We start from the raw sequence: 18,683 nt of genomic DNA on the forward strand, positions 1-18,683 counted from the left end.
GGTAGTGCTACTTTTTTTAAAAGTTTTTTTGTTTGTTTGTTTGTTTTAGTGTTTATTTTTGAAAGAGAGAGGGAGACCATGAGCAGGGGAAGAGCAGAGAGAGGGAGACACAGAATTCGAAGCAGACTGTAGGCTCTGAGCTGTCAGCACAGATGTGGGGCTCAAACTCACAGACTGTGAGATCATGACCTAAGCTGAAGTCAGACACTTAACCAACTAAGCCACCCAGGCGCCCCTAGGTCTACCTTTAATTTTGGAGGAATCTCCATGCTGTTCTTCATAGTGGCTGAACCAGTTTACTTACTATTATAATTTGTAATAAAATAATGTTTGCATTTATCTAGCCACACATTGGCTTATAACACAATTAACAATGTTGTACCTCCCAGATGTACTACTTAATGAACCTAATAACTGAACTCCTGGCAGTACAACATATGGTTATTTATGAGTAAATTCAGGTTTGAGAAGTAGATGCAGATTATGTTTAGTCTATGGACTCAGAAGACGTAACAATTCTTACAAACTCTTTCATTGTATTTCATAATCACATATTTGATGGTATACTTTATAGAAATCCTAAGATTAAACCAATTAACTAAATAAACTTTCAAAGATGCACTCAATTTTCAGGCCTACCTGTGACCTGTTGTGTGTCAATATTTATAAGTCATTGTTTTTACTTGACCACTCCGTGCTCTGGATGCTTCTTCAATCATTGCCTAGAATGATTACAGAAAAATTATGCCCAAGTGGAGAGTCACTTCCCCCAAATGTATTTTATGGCTATAGAGGAGGACCTTAAGGAGGCTCTATTAAATATCAGCCCAGACCTTTCCTTCATCAAGAGTACCAGGGTATGACAGGCTCTCCTGGTGTTGGGGAGGTGTTCTGAATTTCTTTCACATTCTCTCTTGGGCCTAGATTAAATCCCACTCCTCTGGCTGGCATATGGTCCTAATGGTGGTGGCCATAGCAGAGTACTTTGTTCACTCCAGCAGACTCCTATCTTCACTCTCCCAGTATCCTCTGGTCTGATAGTCTAGTCTCTAAAATGAACTTTAGCCCAGTGGAAGGGGCAATCTTCCTCACTAGGGGCACACCACAGGAAGACGGTTGTATACAAAGGAGACGCCTTTCTGCTCAGACACCAGACTGTACCACAAGGATCCTCTTGCTCCCAGCCTTTCACCTCTATAAGCCCACCCAGGGCTGAGGGGCCCATCTTTTGCACTTCTGGCTGCCACCCTCTCCTACCACCAGACTTTGGCGCAGTAAGAATGGTATTAGTCAAAACTGACTGGCCAAGAGCAAGAATGAAATTGTTACTAAATTTCTTAGACATATTAGGATTATGGTTTTATTGGAAAGTGTCTTTTTTAGGAGACGCGTGCTGATGTATTTTGAGATAAGTGTTATAGTATCTCACTTTCAAATAGTTCAGAGGGAGCCTGGGTGGCTCAGTCAGTTAGGCATCTGACTTTGGCCTAGGTCATGATTTCCCCAGTCCCAAGTTCAAGCCCTGCGTCAGGCTCTGTGCTGATAGCTTAGAGTCTGGAGCCTGTTTCATATTCTGTGTCTCCCTCTCTCTCTCTCTGCTTCTCCCCCGTTCACACTCTATCTAAAAGTAAATAAACATTAAAAATTTTTTTAAATCAAATAGTTCAGAAAACCAAACACACACACACACACACACACACACACACACACACACACACACACACACAGCACTTGTGCAGTATATTAATCTGTTTCCACTAATTATCTGCTTATAAATAGAAAAACTGAGGTCAAGGGAGATCTGTTCATAGGTTAAGGCACCAGAATTATACATGATTCTGCCAAAGGGTGATTGATTAATCTTTTTTATTTTTTTTTAATTTTTTTAATTTTTTTTCAACGTTTTTTATTTATTTTTGGGACAGAGAGAGACAGAGCATGAGCGGGGGAGGGGCAGAGAGAGAGGGAGACACAGAATCAGAAACAGGCTCCAGGCTCTTAGCCATCAGCCCAGAGCCCGACGCGGAGCTCGAACCCACGGACCGCGAGATCGTGACCTGGCTGAAGTCGGACGCTTCACCGACTGCGCCACCCAGGCGCCCCATAATCTTAAAGGTATTTTTGCTTTTGGCAGGGAGAAGCAACTGGGTGCCACTGCCATCAGCCTCAGCATGGTCTATCCTGGACCACAAACTGACTGTAATATGGATAAGGAACATCAAATATGAAATGAGCATGTCTGGGTGTCTGTAAATTGAGCACTGGTCGGGAGAACCATGTGTAGCCCTGACAGCTGGTCTTAAAAATAACGTGAAACACAAGCAAAGGGTTCAGTCTGGTTGCCAGGCAACCCTGCCACCAGCTCCTTTTCGGTTGACCTTTTTTGTTTTCTATATACTTAATATTTATACTTTCTGGACCTCCTTTGATTCATTTAAGATTTAATGAGTACTGTTTGTATAAGTTGAAGGGATCCAGGATAGACCAGACTGTAAGTTCTGAAACAGGGCAGAATTCTTGCCTTCAAGCATCTTACAGTCTAATAAGGGGTCCTGGGTGGCTCAGTCAGTTAAGCATAGGACTCTTGATTTCTGCTCAGGTTATGATCTCATGGCTTATAAGACGAGCCCTGTGTAGGGCTTCCTGCTGACAGCACAGAGCCTGTTTGGGATTCTCTCTGCCCCTTAGCTGCTTCCACTTGCTCTCTCAAAATAAACTTAAAAAAAAAAAAAAAAAAAAAGCAGGTACACAATTACTATGATTATGTTTAACATAATCCTTTACTACTTGCAACATAATTACATCTGCAAAGATCCTTTTACCAAAGTAACATTTACAAGTTCCAGGGATTAGAACCTGTTACCTTTGGGGGACATTTTCAGCCTACTACAGATGGGGGACTTTGGAAAGCCTACTTTTGGGGCAGGGGGCAGAGGGAGAGAGAATCCCAAGCAGGTTCTACACCCAGTGTGGAGACTGACATAGGGCTCGACCTCACAACTGTGAGATCATGACTTGAACTGACGTCAAAAGTTGGATGCTTAATTGACTGAGCCATCCAGGTGCCTCTGGAAAGCCCACTTCTAAGGGGTGACTACTGAAGTTCTTGTTTGTCATCTGAATAGCTGACTGGCAACTAGAGCTAAGCTATATTCAAAATGGTATCCTGATTCCCTGTAAGCCCAGATGGAGGTGCCTTCCTTTGCTTACTTTACCATTATGTTTCCTCAAACTTCCATTAACTAAAGTAACTTGGGTAGGTCTCTTGCTTGCCAATTGAAAGGGTCAAACTGTAACATAATAGCTGACCTAAGAAGGGTTTGTTTTATACATAATTTTCATACAAATATCAATAGTTAGTTGTAGATCTTTGGACTATTAGTTTAGCGTACACTCCCCTTCTCTGAGAACTACCTCCCCAACTATGGGAGTGGGCCCTTTTGGATACGTGGATACTAAATTACTATGTCATTTAATAATGACAGTAGCCCCCTAGCCAGAGCTGACTGGATCAAAGGCAGGTGCTTAACTAAGTTGGATCAATCATATTCTCTTCAGAAACTTAGGACACTGCTCACTTGGTTTCTGGAATTGAAATGAATTGTTGATATAGCCCTGAAAGGCTATACTTTTTGCAAGTAAAAACCATCATGTAGAGAGAAGCAGAGACAAGTGACCGTGAGAACTCAAGAAAATGCAGCTGCCTTGATTCCTTTTTTAAACTTTAAAAAAAATTGGGGCACCTGGGTGGCTCAGTTGGTTGGGCATCCGAATTCAGCTAGGTCATGATCTGACAGTCCATGAGTTTGGGACCCGCGTCCGGCTCTGTGCTGACAGCTCAGAGCCTGGAGCCTGCTTCTGATTCTGTGTCTCTCTCTCTCTGCTCCTCTCCCACTTGTGCTCTGTCTCTCTCTCTCTCTCTCAAAAATAAAACATTAAAAAAAAATAAACTTAAAAAAAAAATCTTTTCTTTAATGTTAACTTATTTTTTTGAGAGACAAAGCATGAGCAGGGGAGGGGCAGAGAGAGAGAGAGAGAGAGAGAGAGGGAGACACAGAACCCAAAGCAGGCACCAGGCTCTGAGCTGTCAGCACAGAGCCTGATGCGGGGCTTGAACTCCCTGACTGCAAGATCAGGACCTGAGCTGAAGTCAGGCAGATGTCAGTCAGTCAGTCAGTTGGTACAAATGCTTAACCGACTGAGCCACCCAAGCGCCCCTAAACTTTTTTTTTAAAGCTTATTTAAGAGTGCGTGTGTATGTATGCATGTGATCCGGGGGTAGAGTGAGAGAGAGACAGAGGGAGAGAATCCCAAGCAGGCTCCGTCCTGTTAGCACAGAGCCTGAGGTGGGGCTCTATCTCACAAACCTCCAGATCATGACCTGAGCCGAAATCAAGAGTTGGACACTCAACAATCGACTGAGCTACCCAAGCGCTCCTTTTTTAAAAAATTTTTTTTTAATTTTATTTTTTTAAGACAAAGAGACAGGGAGAGAGAGCAAGTGGGGGAGAGGGGCAGAGAGAGAATCCCAGGCAGGCTCCACACTCAGCTCAGAGCCTGAAGCCTACTTTAGACTCCATCCTCCTCTGTCTGCCCCTTCCCCACTTGTGCTCTCTCAGGAAAAAAAAAAATTAAAAAAACAAAACAAAACATGTAGAGAAGACAGTGATCCCGGCCATGACGAAAAGGAACTTACTCTTGACATACTATCTTGGTTTCTCTTCTCTACCTCTTCTCTCTCGTCTCTACTTTTATCTTCTGCTTAGTCAGAATTTCTGCTTATTCGTAACTTTGGCTTATTCTTGGTTGTATCAGCACCACAGCCTGGATTACTGCATAATATCCTAAACTGATCTGACCCTGAAGCCCTTTTCTTAGAAACAACAGAGAGTGACTGTCAGCAAAGCCTTCTGGGCTTTATAGAGAACAAGAACAGGTTTCTTCTTCCAACTTGGTAAGGTTCCTCAAGACATCCTAGGATCTGAATTAACCAATGTCATTTGGTTACATTACACTTGGATTAGATCATATGTGGGCTTCCCTGAGGCAGGAGGCTTGACAAGACAACCAAGATCCTTTCCAGGTAAGTAATCATGTCTGCAATTTTCCTAGTTCTTTGCTACTTAATAACTCTGAGTCTGATTACTTCTCCTCCTCCAAATTTTAACGTCATTTACTACATAAAGTATTACCCAATTATCTTTTGCTCAATGTCTTATAATTTATACAATGGAAGGGTATTATTCAAAATATGACAATAGGCGTTGAGGCAGGCACTTGTTGGGATGAGCACTGGGTGTTGCATGTAAGCCAATTTAACAATAAATTATACTAAAAAATATGACAAACATTAATGACAAAAATGAAGAAACAGGATTTTTTTCAACCTATAAAAAGTTCTGCTGTTTTTCAAATTTTTTATTGGATTTAAAATGCTTTTAAGGGATATACAGATACACAACTAGTTTGATCAGCTACTAATATATTTTGGTATCCCTTTATTTTTGTACTCAGCAGCCAGTTCACCTTTTCTCCATGTTCAACACTTAGTTTTGGTAAAATTTTGCCATGTTCTTCTTCATCTGTTACTAGAGCATGAGTATTTCTACCCTGCTTCGTATAAGCTGCTTTTTTAGTTTTCTTCCTGTGGGTATGTTTTGTAGGGCTCTTCTGTTTTTTTTCAACTTCACTGCTTACATCCCACAACATTATCTTCCCATCATTCCCTCCAGTAAGCAGCATATAGGATTCTGGCAGAAAGCAGACCTGGGATACTCCCAAAGTGTGGCCCTTAAATCCCAGTTCTTGTTCACACTTAACTCCCACCACCCTAAAGATTCGAACCTTACCATCTTCTGCACCACAGCTAAAAATATTGCCACATGATGCTACAGACACAGAGTGGGCTAAAGCAGGGTTTAAAAGCTGACCAGGTGATTGTGGGCTTTCCATCTCTTCTGTTTCATCTTCCTGCAAATTTGTAATCCAGAGTGGCCGTGCTTTCTGAAGGTTCCACAGCATCACCTTTAAATAAGAGGAAGTTATGTAGTCAAACAGAGGCCTAGCCATTTTGCTCGACTATCATGCTTATTCCACTTGTAATATACAAGTCATCAAAGTAGTCTGATAATAATTAGTATGATACATTTCTAGCAATATTAAATTTTTTAAAATTCAGCTGGCACCACAATGTGCCAGTGGAAAAACTCAGACGCCAATGTACAATAAGGTAGAAAACAAGATTCTGAATAACTTGGGGTTAACAAACCCATCAAACTGTATGTAACCCACATTCTTGAGCAGTTGCATTTCTTTAAGTCACTGTACCCTCATCTCTACAAGTAAAACAGATTATAAAACTTATTTTTAAAAAAAATTTTTTTTTCAACGTTTATTTATTTTTGGGACAGAGAGAGCATGAACGGGGGAGGGGCAGAAAGAGAGGGAGACACAGAATCGGAAACAGGCTCCAGGCTCTGAGCCATCAGCCCAGAGCCTGACGCGGGGCTCGAACTCACAGACCGCGAGATCGTGACCTGGCTGAAGTCGGACGCTTAACCGACTGCGCCACCCAGGCACCCCTAAAACTTATTAATTTTAGTCTATGCTGGCTGCAAGTCAGAAAGCCTGTCAATTAAATAAATGAAATCTGGATTATCACTGAAATGATTTGTATCTGGGATGCTTTCTCTTTCCTTTCATACAACCTAAAGTACCCATTTTAGAGGGTTACCTCAAGTTCCTGTCCCTCTGGGAAGGCTTTCCTAAATATTCCAGACCACTTCTCTCTTGCCTGTATTTAATTTCTATGCTATTAATTAACATATACTTTTAGCTTGTCAGTTTCTTGAGATTTAATTCACCTTAAACATTTTTTTGTAAATTTTAAGTAGGCTCCACGCCCAACATGGGGATTGGACTCACAACCCTGAGATCAAGAATCATGTGCTCTACCAGCTAAACCAGCCAGGCATCCTGAGATTTAATTCATCTTTGCTTAATACCTGGAAAGAGCAAAAATTCCATACCTATCTGTTGACTAATTTGACATCCTGGCATATGTGGGTTTTTTTGTCGTTCCCTACCATGATTTTGGACCTACTAAATTGATTTAAATGAAATGCTAATTAAAACCTGTTTAAAACAAAAAAACTTTGTGAATTGATTTTACTCTATAATCTAGTGATTCATTTTCTTCCCACAGCAACCAATATGAAAAGGAAAATATTCTTCATACTTTCAGAGAATAGACAGCTTTATTTTACCATCTAGTATTATCCTTTAATTATTACTCACGATTTAAAATAGACACTAGAATAAGCATGGTTCAGTCAAAAGCACAGATCTGAACTGACAAGATTACTACTGCTGATGAATATTAAGGATTTGGTTTTCTATTGAAGGTAACTGCCCTCAACTCAGCCTCTGAAAGAAGTGATCTCTAATACATTCTGCTTCTATCAAGAAAAACACTGAAAACTCTTTTAGATTGGATTTATAACATTTTACTAAGTGGCCAGCAGTTGCTATTTGGCTGAAGCTAAAATATTAACAAATTAAAATAAATTAAAGTAAAATAAAGAAATACCAGAAAATATAACAAAGATGTGATATGGACGTGATATGGAAACAAATCTCTTTAAAAAAAAAATTTGAACACAAGGCAAATATTTGGCACATTCCAGAATCTGCTAACTTAACTGTCTTGGCAGGTATCCCCAAGTCTTTCTTGCACTACTGTGCATGATGCCTAGATTATATTTTCTGCCCTCTTAAGACATGAACTATACTCAAAGTATTTTCAGCAGCTTAAACATTTTTGTATTTACTGAAATCTAAATGTGTTAACAGCCATCCCAGATTCTACCAATCCAAGAATAATTTTCAAGTATTGAAGATTTCCAGACTGTTCCTTTCTGGACATTCTCTATACTACTTTACTCTTCCTAACCGCCAAAGATTCCAAGGTGTTTTACAGTTTCTCAACCACCTGGTTCAAGTGGTGTCACTCAAAGCAGGAAAGCAAGAGATACTAAAAGAAAAGAACACAAGAGTCTGGGGGTTATGGTCCTACAAAACGTCAGAGGGGGGAGAAAGTGGACAACTGGCAAATGTTCAGAAGTGAATGCAATCACATCAAAGTGACCCTGCTCACAAATTCCTCCCCCTACAAAAACATTTCTTTCCACAGAAAAGATTCATTTTTAAGGGAAAAAAAAGCCTTTCTGCCACCCTGATCCTTAAGTATTTGTACTAGTGATCCTTCAAACTCCAGAAAAAACAATAAACCTTTTGAACCATTTATTTTCAGATGTGGAAATGAGGGGCAAAAAATCAATGTGTGTGCCACAGAAATATATGATGGTCTCAAATTTCCAAAGGTCTTTACAAGAGAAAACTGTATCTGAGTGGTGGCTACACATGTATTTAATGTTCTTCTTATACTTTACACATATATTATAAATATTTTGTAGCTATTTAATAAAAAATTAAGCAGTCTAGGAGCTCCTGGGTGGCTCAGTCAGTCGAGTTTCTGACTCTTGATTTTGGCTTAAGTCATGATCCCAGGGTCTTGGGATCCATGCTGTTTGCATGGAGCCTGCTTAAGATTCTCTCTTTCCCCCTCTGCCACTCTCCCGCATTTGCACTCTCTCAAAAAAAAAAAAAAAAAAAAAAAAAAATTAAGCAGTCTCAAATGTCTTAATAAATCAATTTGTTAAGTTCCCTGCCACTCTAAGTGTGCTCTGCCTAATTATTTAAACTGATGTAAATCAAAGAGTATAATTTTTATGATTTCTGTAATAACAAAGATAGGTACATTGAATATATCTCCTGTGTGTGGCAATAATTCAATTCCTGCCTTGAGGTAAAATGTGTTGGTTCAGAGAGAAAGAGCTCTCAAAATTAACCTTATAACAACTCCATTCCACTTTTATGCCTACAATCTTGGACTCCTTCAGATTAACTATTCTTAAAGTTTAGAATAACATCAGATAACCAGGTTTTAAGAAGTAAAGTGTTAGATACACAACTTGAGCGGAAGTCAAATGCTTAACTGACTGAGCCACTCAGGCACTCCAAGGAAAGTAATTTCTTAAAAGTTCTGTGTGCTGTCTTACCACTGTTAAATCACAACCCAATGCAGAAATTAATCTACAGTGAATATTTAGGTCTTGGCAGTCAAATCAAATAAGCAATTACCTAAGCCTCCTTTTCACAAAATATTTAGGGTGTTCTATATTGCTCTCTAGCAGTTGCCTGCCACTAGAACTTCTCTCCCAGAACTGACAGCAAAATAAATTCTAGATGCCCATAGGTCATTTTTGCACACCTAATTGTTTACTGCCATGCCTAGTATATTAATGAAACAGAGATTGGAAACTGGTACAGCCTAAGGTTGAAAGAATGACTAGTCAAAGAGACACTGTACAATCTGCCTACTCAACACAGATATCCACCTGGATGTGTAGGTCTTTTGTGTGTGTGTGTGTGTGTGTGTGCGCGTGTGTGTAGGTCTTTCTGTATAACCAAAATAGGCAGATTATCACCATGAGGGTAGAAAATGTAGGTTTGTAAGGGCTTGGTCAAGACATAGGTGTGGATAAAGAGTTTATAGGTTGTAGGGTCACTATGCCCCTCAAATGCAGAATGATTCCCAACAGAGGAACTATAGACATTTTTGGTAAGACAATTCTTTATTGTTTAGGAACTGTCCCAGTGCTGCTGGCCATCCACTGATCCTGCCTACTAACTACCAGTAGCTTGGGGGAGGGTAATGGCAGTCATTGTGGAAACAACAAAACCCAGCCTCGTTTATTTCTAACTTATGAGGGGGTGTAGTGGGTAGAGAAGGGAGTGGTAAAGACTGCTGGCCAAAAAGGTAGAAAGATAAAGCCTTTGATGATATTAATGGAATCACAAAGTCTTGAAAGATATTGTACACAGTAAAGAATATAGACTAGGGCACGTGGGTGGCTCAGTTGATTAAGTATCCACCTCGTGATCTCAGCTTACGTCACAATCTAATGGTTCGTGGGGTCGAGCTGTGGATAGGGCTCTGTGCAGACACCATGGAGCCTGCTTGGGATTCTTTTTCTCCCTCCCTCTCTGACCCTCCTCCACATACTCTCTTTCGCAAAATAAATAAATAAACATTAAAAAAAAGAATAAACACTTATAACTGTGCAGGACACACGTCATTAATAAACAATGGTTCTTTTTCTAGAAGTCGCCTGTTTGCAAACCAAGAACCTTTTCTAACACATTGCTGATGATCTCCTGCTTGAGATCTCCTGTTTGTGATACCTCTGGTGTCACAGAAAAAAAATACAGCCTTTGGAGCCAGAGAGACCCAAGTCCGAATCTCAATTCAGGCAGCTATATGGATACTTAATTTGAACCTCAGTCTCATTTCTAAAAAAGTAACAGTAATTATCAGGGTATGAGTTGAATGAAAACTAGTATGTAAAGCACTGGCAAGTAGTAAGTGCTTATCAAAGAGAAACCATGATTATTCTCACTCCAGTGATACATTTATTTTTAACTAGGCTTCATGCCCAGCATGGAGGCCAACATGGGGCTTAAACTCACAACCCTGAGATCAAGACCTGAGCTGAGATCAAGAGTTGAGTTGGACACTTAGCTGACTGAGCCACCCAGGCACCCCTACAAGATTTACTTTTAAGAGGAAGTACATCTGGGGTGTCTGGGTGGCTCAGTCGGTTGAGCATCCGACTTCAGCTCAGGTCATGATCTCGCAGTTTGTGAGTTCGAGCCCCACGTTGGGCTCTGTGCTGACATCTCAGAGCCTGGAGCCTCTTCAGATTCTGTGTCTCCTTCTATGCCCCTTCCCCACTCATGCTCTGTCTCTCAAAAATGAATAAACGTTAAAAAAAAAAAAATTAAGAGGAAGTACATCTGCTATGGGAAAGTTCAAGCTATCTGAAAGCTTTCTTTTATTAAACCAAACCAAAGTCTGCTTCCCCATGACTTCTATTACCACTAGCACATTCCACTTTTCCCCCTCATGAAAACTAAGAATTAAACAGTTCCATTTCCAGGGCGCATGGATGGCTGAGTCAGTTAAGTATCTGACTCTTGGTTTCAGCTCAGGTCATGATCTCACAGTTCATGGGTTAGAGCCCTGCATTGGGCTCCATGCTGACAGTGTGGAGCCTGCTCGGGATTCTCTCCCCCCCGCCCCAGTTCATGCTCTTTCTAATAAATAGATAAATAAAAAAATAAACAAACACTTCCATTTTACCCACATAACGGGGTTTCTTGCTATATCCACTCTTCTGACAGACTTCCTCTGAATTTGGTCTAATTTGTGATGTGATGTTCCTTTTAAAACTTACTCAAGGCAATGCTCTGATCTTGGTCACCAATATACAATAATTCAATTAATACACCACAGAATTTTAAAGTAAGAACAACAAGAGATTCTCTCTCTCTCTCTTTTCTTTTAGAAAAAATAATAGAATTTGTAGAGAGCAGGCGATAGTCTTCAGCATGCTCCTTTGTTTAAAAAGATGTTTACAATCAAATATTTGAATTCTCAGGTTTTATGACTGTCTTAAGCACAGAGAAAGGAAGGCTAAAGGATAAATGATTACTTTATGAATAAAATCTACTTGGCTTTGTCAAGTTAGCATTAAACATGCAGAAATAAAGCTCATGCTTTATACACAGGTAAGACACGTTAGAGAACAGAAAATGCAAAAATATATTTAGCCTGGTCAGTAATTTGATTGTTACCAAACCCATTAAAAATTACCCAAGTACTCTCTGCAAAATATTCATTACCTGCATATCCAGTCCACATGACACCAGGCTCTGAGGTCTTTGAGGCCGAAAAGCTACAGAAGAACAGATATTGGAATGTCTCTTCAGTGATCTGCTAACTTTCTTATTTTCCAGATCTAGGATTTTGATTGCTCCGGAGTCATCAGCAGAAGCCAGCAGGTTTTCAGTTTCATTCAATGAGAGACAATTGATCTCTTCTTCATTCACATGAAAATGGTCCAAGGAAACTTTGAGTGACCGGACATCCAGTAAGCTAATGGTTTCTCCATGTGAAGCATAGAGCTTAGTGGGGCAGGAGGGAGAGAATAAGACACTGGTAACATCATCAGCCCCTTGGAAGCGTGTATGTCCTAAGGGAGTCCCATCTTCACCCCAAACCATAAGATCACCACCCTCTGCTCCAGAAGCGACTAGGCCTTCTTGACTTGCATTCAGGCAGAGAATAGGTGAAGAATGTCCACCAGTCCACTTGACTGCCATTATGGCCCAGAAGACACTGTGGAGAGAGGGAAAAAAACTATAATCTCTTATTTAAGAACTTGATGGGAGGAGACAAATACAATATTCAGTATTTCACTTAAATATTTAAAAAGACATCTAAAAAACCTTAATTTAAAAAAAGGACATTTGAAGATCAAGTCTACAAAAGTTTAGTTGCACACAGGATTGGGTACACCTGGCTGGCACATGCCTAAATGGACTTTCTATGCTATCAGGGACCCAGGCAAACCTTGTCCTCTAGCATCTGATATGAGGTTCACATTAGAATAAATATCATATATTTAAATTAGTAAAAATTCTTTTTAAAAGAGAGATGCTTGGGGCACCTGGATGGCTCGGTCGGTTAAGCATCCGATTCTTGATTTCAGCTCAGGTCATGATCTCATGGTTTGTGAGTTTGAGCCCCACATCTGGCTCTGTGCTGACAGTGTGGAGCCTGCTTGGGATTCTCTCTCTCTCCCCTCCCCCATCTCTGCCCCTCCCCCCCCCTCAAAACAAACAAACAAACTTTAGGGGCATCTGGGTGGCTCGGTTGAGTGTCCCACTTCAGCTCAAGTCATGATCTCAGTTTGTGGGTTCAAGGCCCACATCAGGCTCTGTACCGACAGCTCAGAGCCTTAAGCCTGCTTCAGATTTTGTGTCTCCCTCTCTCTCTCTTCCCCTCCCCCACTCGTGCTCTCTCTCTCTCTCTTTCTCTCTCTCTCTCAAAATAAACGTTAAAAATAATTAAAAATAGGGGCGCCTGGGTGGTGCAGTCAGTTAAGCGTCCGACTTCAGCCAGGTCACGATCTCGCGGTCCGTGAGTTCGAGCCCTGCGTCAGGCTCTGGGCTGATGGCTCGGAGCCTGGATCCTGTTTCCGATTCTGTGTCTCCCTCTCTCTCTGCCCCTCCCCCGTTCATGCTCTGTCTCTCTCTGTCCCAAAAATAAATAAAAACGTTGAAAAAAAAATTTAAAAATAATTAAAAATAAATAAACTTAAAAAAATAAAAAATAAAAGAGAGCTGTTCAATTATCAAGTTATATCTTTTATATGAATAATGTTTTAGAGAATGAGCTCTGGAGCTAGACTCTCTGAGTTTGAATAGCTCTACTACCTATTATTAGCTGGGTGACTTTGGTCAAGTTACTGAACCTCTCTGTGATTCATTTTCCTTCTCTATAAAACGGGGGTAATAAAAATAATAGCACCATTTCACAGGATCATAGCAAAATAATATGTGTAAAGCACATATAACAGTGTCTGGTACATAATGACGGCTCAACAAATACTACCATGATCACTTTTCCTATTAAAAAAAAAAATATTTTAATGCAATCTCTACACCCAACATGGGGCTCTAACTCATAAACCCAAGATCAAGAGTCACATGCTCCACTGACTGAACCAGCCAGGCACCCCTCACTTCTCCTATTTTTATTAGGCTGGTCAAAGTGGTATCATGTATCTACATCAATGGTCCTCAAAGTATGGCCTCCGGACCAGCAGCATCAGCATAAACTAGGAACTTAGAAATATAAATTGCCCAATACTACCCTAGAGAATCAGAAATGCTGGGGTTGGGGCCTAGCCATTTGACAATAGTTTAAAAAAATTTTTTTTAACATTTATTCATTTTTTGAGACAGAGCATGAGCAGGGGAGGGACAGAGAGGGAGACACAGAATCCAAAACAGGTTCCAGGCTCTGAGCTGTCAGTACAAACCCGGAAACAGGGCTTGAACTCAAGAACTGTGAGATCATGACCTAAGCCGAAGTCAAATGCTTGACTGAGCCACTCAGACACCCAACCACTTGTTAACAGTTTTTAACTTGTTAGGATTCTCTGAAAGTACAGAAAATGACAAAAAGCCATAAATAATTCATTATATTCATAAAAGCATTCATTAATGCTTTTAAAGTACTCGGGTATTTTTAAGTTTATTTATTTAAGAAATCTCTACACCCAACATGGGGCTCAAACTCACAACCCTGAGATCAAGAGTCACATGTTCTATTGACTGAGCCAGCCAGATGCCCTGTACTCATGTATTTTTAATTACTTTATCACCCACTTAACACTTAACAGCAGTACTTATGTGCGAAATTGAGATTCCTGATACACTGGCATCCCAGATTTATATAATGAAACTGTCATATAATACCACCCTGCCTTAACTGCCTGTTGGATAAAGCAAAAAAAGGAAATCAGGGCAATTTATATAACTCTAAATGGTTAGAGAAAAGAAAGCAAACAAACCTACCGGGAGAATTTATCTAGTGAGAAATTGCCATTGCTGCTTTCATATTTTCAGATATGAAACCTGAATTTAGTCCAATAGCACAGAGATAAATTTCCTAATATTGTTCTGAAAAATGATTTAAAATAATCTGGCAATCTGCCCGAAGTTTCTATTCCTGACACAAAGCTTATTTCCTCCCATTTTTAGACACTCGCACATACACAAAATCACTAACTAGACTGCAAAAAAATCACTAATCTTTTAGTAATCAAAGTAACGGTGGGGGGGGGGGGAAGTAACAGAAACATGGTCACATAAACAGATATAGCAATTTTCATAAAGATGACAAAATAGGAAAGACAAAAAGATTTATTTAAAAAAAAACATTTATTTCAGCAGAAGCACTGAATTAGTATACAGACGAAACTAAAGACTGAAGTAAATAAGTTTTAAAGGAGAGGTTTGGAGAGGAAATGACTCAGAAAGAGGTAAAGACAGGGAACTCGGGTAGTTTGATTTTTGCTGACAAGTAATGAAATAGTAGTTAAATAATTTTCTACCATAAAAAAGGCTTTTGCCAAATGTTCCAGATAAAGGAAGAAAAAAGTACACTTAGCACAATTTGAAATAAATGTTATTAATGTTATTTAGGGTTAGGGACTGTCATCTGTGGTGACTGACTTATCACGTTAACATAGATAAAATGCTACCTTAAAATATGAAGTTTGTATTAACCATTGAAAAGACCAGTAGAGTTACAAATAATTTTAACTTTTTTCTTTAGAGAATTGATCGATTATTTCCTACGTTAGTTTTAATTTTTCTACAGTGAATCCACTTTAAAGTCCGGGGAAGTCTGCCCTCCACAGCTTTAGGATTTTGTGTGCGTGTGTTTTTGAATTCCTACTGGGATTTTAAGTTTTCTCTAAGACAAGAATGAGGCAAGGTTTCTAGTACTTCTGTTTTCCCATCACATATCTACTCACAGGTGACCTAAGTAAATGCCGACTGGTGAAGTTTTTGCAGGTTTTCTGCCTAATATAATTTTTTTCTGGAAAAGACTCATTAAAGACACACGTGGTTAAGCTCACCCCAAAGTGTGAGAAATTAGGCAATAAATGGATTTTGAGCTTAAAGGAACTATTACAGACAGTACAGCTCCTGTAAATTTTTCCATAATGGAACCAGTGTCTATTGATCTCACAAAACCAAGGTCAGCCCTACCTTAACCTCTATGCACCAGTGTAAAATACAAATTAAACTTCTAATCTCTACATCACATGAATAATATTTACTGATCACCAAGCTAGTCAGAAAAATAAAAATAAAGACCTATTATGGAGAATGTTAAGAAAAATAGTTGAAGGGCTCCTGGGTGGCTCAGTCAGCTAAGCATCTAAGTTTGGGTCAGGTCATGATCTCAGAGTCATGAGTTCAAGCCCCACATTGGGCTCTCTGTTATCAGCACAGATCCTCTGTCCCTCTCCTCTCTCTGCCCTTCCCCCGCTTGTGTGCTCTCTTTCTCTCAAAAATAAATAAACATTAAAAAAATAAAATTAAAGCAAGAAAAACTGTTGGGAAAGTCCCAGAAATGTACTATACATTGAAGCTTTTCAACTTATGCAGGGTATTGATCACGGGAGTCAACCAGAACCCCTGGGATCACTTGTTTACTTAGTCTACAAAATTAAAATTATTTGTTCTCTTATTTGAAACATACCCAAAGGCCACTATCAAAAAGTATTAAACAACAGGGGTGCCTGGGTGGCATAGATGGTTGAGCACCTGACTTTTGATTTCAGCTCAGGTTATGCTATCATGGTTTGTGAATTTGAGCCCCGCATTGGGCATTGGGCTCTGTGCTCTCGGTGCGGGGCCTGCTTGGGATTCTCTCTCCTTCTCTCTTTGCTCCTCCCCAACTTGTGCACTCTCTCTCTCTCAAAATAAATAAATAAACTTAAAAAAAAAAAACGTATCAAACAACAGATTGCTGTGGTATAAGGCCGTGGCAAAAAAAATGTAATTAAATCTGAGTTAAATCAAAACAATCTTTCAGAAATGAGCTGTCAGGCCACTGTTTCTTGTTTTTCCTTACTGGGACAGCAAAGCCTACAATAGGTAGGAGCCATTATCTCCTTGTTCAGGTATCAGGTCAACAAGCTTCTCTTCTCATAGGTAATGTCTAAAGCAATTTATCATAGCCTATTGTGCATTACTCTAATTAGATAATAGTTTCCTTTAACACCTAATGAAATCATGGAGTCGGCAAGGAAAGGTGGGGTATCTTGAGAACATTTTTAGAAAGGGTGGAAGGTGAAGATGGAAGTTCTGAACAGTCAGAAGGCAGGACGGTACTAAATATGGGGGAGGGGCAAGGTCAGGAGGATGATTTGTAGAAAGAAAAGGACCCAGTCATAAAATCTTTTCCTACTTTGAAATTCTGCCTGGGGCACTTGAAGGGGTACTTGCCACAAAGTCAGCTCACTGACTGGGCTGTATTAGCACCAGAATTACCTCATCAGATCCTTCAAAGGCTCCACCTCACCTACACTGTGACAGAATAAATGTCAAAGTCTTTAATAACTGAATGATATCTAAATACTGCTCCAGTTATATTTCCATGTGTCCACATGTCCTTTTCAAGTGTCTGTGACTTCAAAGCTGTTGATTCTGCCTGGTTCTTTGTCCCCTTCTCAGATGGACCAAATTCTACTTATCTTTGAAGAATAAAAAAAATTAAAAAAAAAAAATTAAAGTGCCTTCCCACACAAAACTCTGACCTCCTTGGGAGGGGACATCTTGTATGTCCCATAGATGAAAGTTGAAAAATGAATAATGAATAAAACTCCCTAGTCTGAGATTACACTACCATTCAAACAATATGAGGTAGTCACTATCAGTATAATAAGTATAGGTCAATTTTTTTTCACATGTTTGGGTTTTCCAAAGTTGGTCCTGATGTGGAGAAGCTGGATAGCAACCAAAATGATTGAAAGGCTGTGGCATTAGCACTAGTTAGTAAAGAATCTGGGATATTAAACTGGGAGGAAAAAAACATCTGGGAAGAAGGGACTAGCAAATAATAAACACCATTTACCAGAGAGTAGAGAAGGTAGTTGCTGTTCGTTTTTAATGGAGAATTAGAAATGTATTATACACAGAGAGAACTACTGAAAAGATTTCTTACCACATAAAGGCAAGACAGTGGAGTTGACTACTAAGGGAATCTGTGAGTCTTATAATAATTACCCCAGAGTTGTTTTGATAATTATATAAAACTCGAATCAAAAAGACCTGGCACAATGCCTTGTTCACATGACGGTTATTATTTTCTTTCACTAAGCATTCTTTAAAGGCTGTCAGAAAACTTTTGGCCACCTAGGAAAATGCAATATAACCAAATAATGCTTAAATTCCTTCTCTTCCAAGAAGCCATCTATAATTACAGCCTCCACATCATTCTCCCTATTGGAATGTCTAATTATATAAAAACACGCTGCCTGGATCCGCCTACTAATCGGGTTAGCAGGAAAAACTGGGAAAGGCTACATTTTGTCCAAAGAAAGGAGGACTTAATCAGCAATTACTCGGCACTTTCAGGCTATCGAAACATTTGGGCGGGGGTTGGGGGAGGTGGTGCGGGGATTCAAATATGATGACCTTATTTTCCAAATACACGCTAGGACTCAGGTTCTGATAAGTGCCAGTACCAACAAAGAACAAAAGGGCTTGACCAGGAGAAGACGACCTCAGACGCCGAAGGTAAAGAAAGAAGATCCAACTTAAGTAGAAGGTGGCGGAGCTAGGACTTGGCTAGCAAGGAACTGGAAATTTCATGCGTTAGAGTGGAGTCTGAAGCAGGGACCTGACACAGGAAAACCTCACAGGGAAAGGGGCCCAGGAAAGCAGACGCGAGATCACTAGACCAAAAAAAGGAAAAGACACCGAGGAACAGCCACAAAGCCACAGATGCCAGCCTCATACCTGCGCTTCCCGCTTTCCTCCTCGGCGCCTCGTGATGACCTCACCCGTGGGCGCCCAATCCCATCTAGCGCCGGGCGCGGGACGCCTCAGCCAAACAGTCACATCCGGGGCCGAGAGGAACCGCGAGCGAGCTGGGCGTGCGCCCTTGCTTCGTGCCCTCAACCAGTATGGCG

The 18,683-nt window shown here is 40.2% G+C and overlaps 1 protein-coding gene across 1 annotated transcript; it reads right to left on the reverse strand.

Moving 5' to 3' along the window:
- Window positions 1-5,400: 5,400 nt before the first annotated feature.
- WDR53 (WD repeat domain 53) lies at window positions 5,401-18,647 on the reverse strand. The gene is made up of 3 exons (XM_003991772.6): window positions 18,511-18,647; window positions 11,806-12,301; window positions 5,401-6,024 (listed from the first exon to the last, which is right to left on the reverse strand). The coding sequence occupies exons 2-3, from the start codon at window positions 12,283-12,285 to the stop codon at window positions 5,428-5,430; spliced, it is 1,077 nt and encodes a 358-aa protein (XP_003991821.3). The 5' UTR covers window positions 12,286-12,301; window positions 18,511-18,647; the 3' UTR covers window positions 5,401-5,427.
- Window positions 18,648-18,683: the final 36 nt, after the last annotated feature.

This window comes from Felis catus, chromosome C2 (assembly GCF_018350175.1).
Source record: "Felis catus isolate Fca126 chromosome C2, F.catus_Fca126_mat1.0, whole genome shotgun sequence".
Classification (NCBI taxonomy): Eukaryota; Metazoa; Chordata; class Mammalia; order Carnivora; family Felidae; genus Felis; species Felis catus.

Coding starts and splice junctions, on each gene's coding strand:
- WDR53 (XM_003991772.6), bottom strand. CDS start 12,285: ATGGCAGTCAAGTGGACTGGTGGACATTCTTCACCTATTCTCTGCCTG. Junction 6,025..11,805: donor CATGTGGACTGGATATGCAG/GTAATGAATATT, acceptor TCTTATTTAAAG/GTGATGCTGTGGAACCTTCA.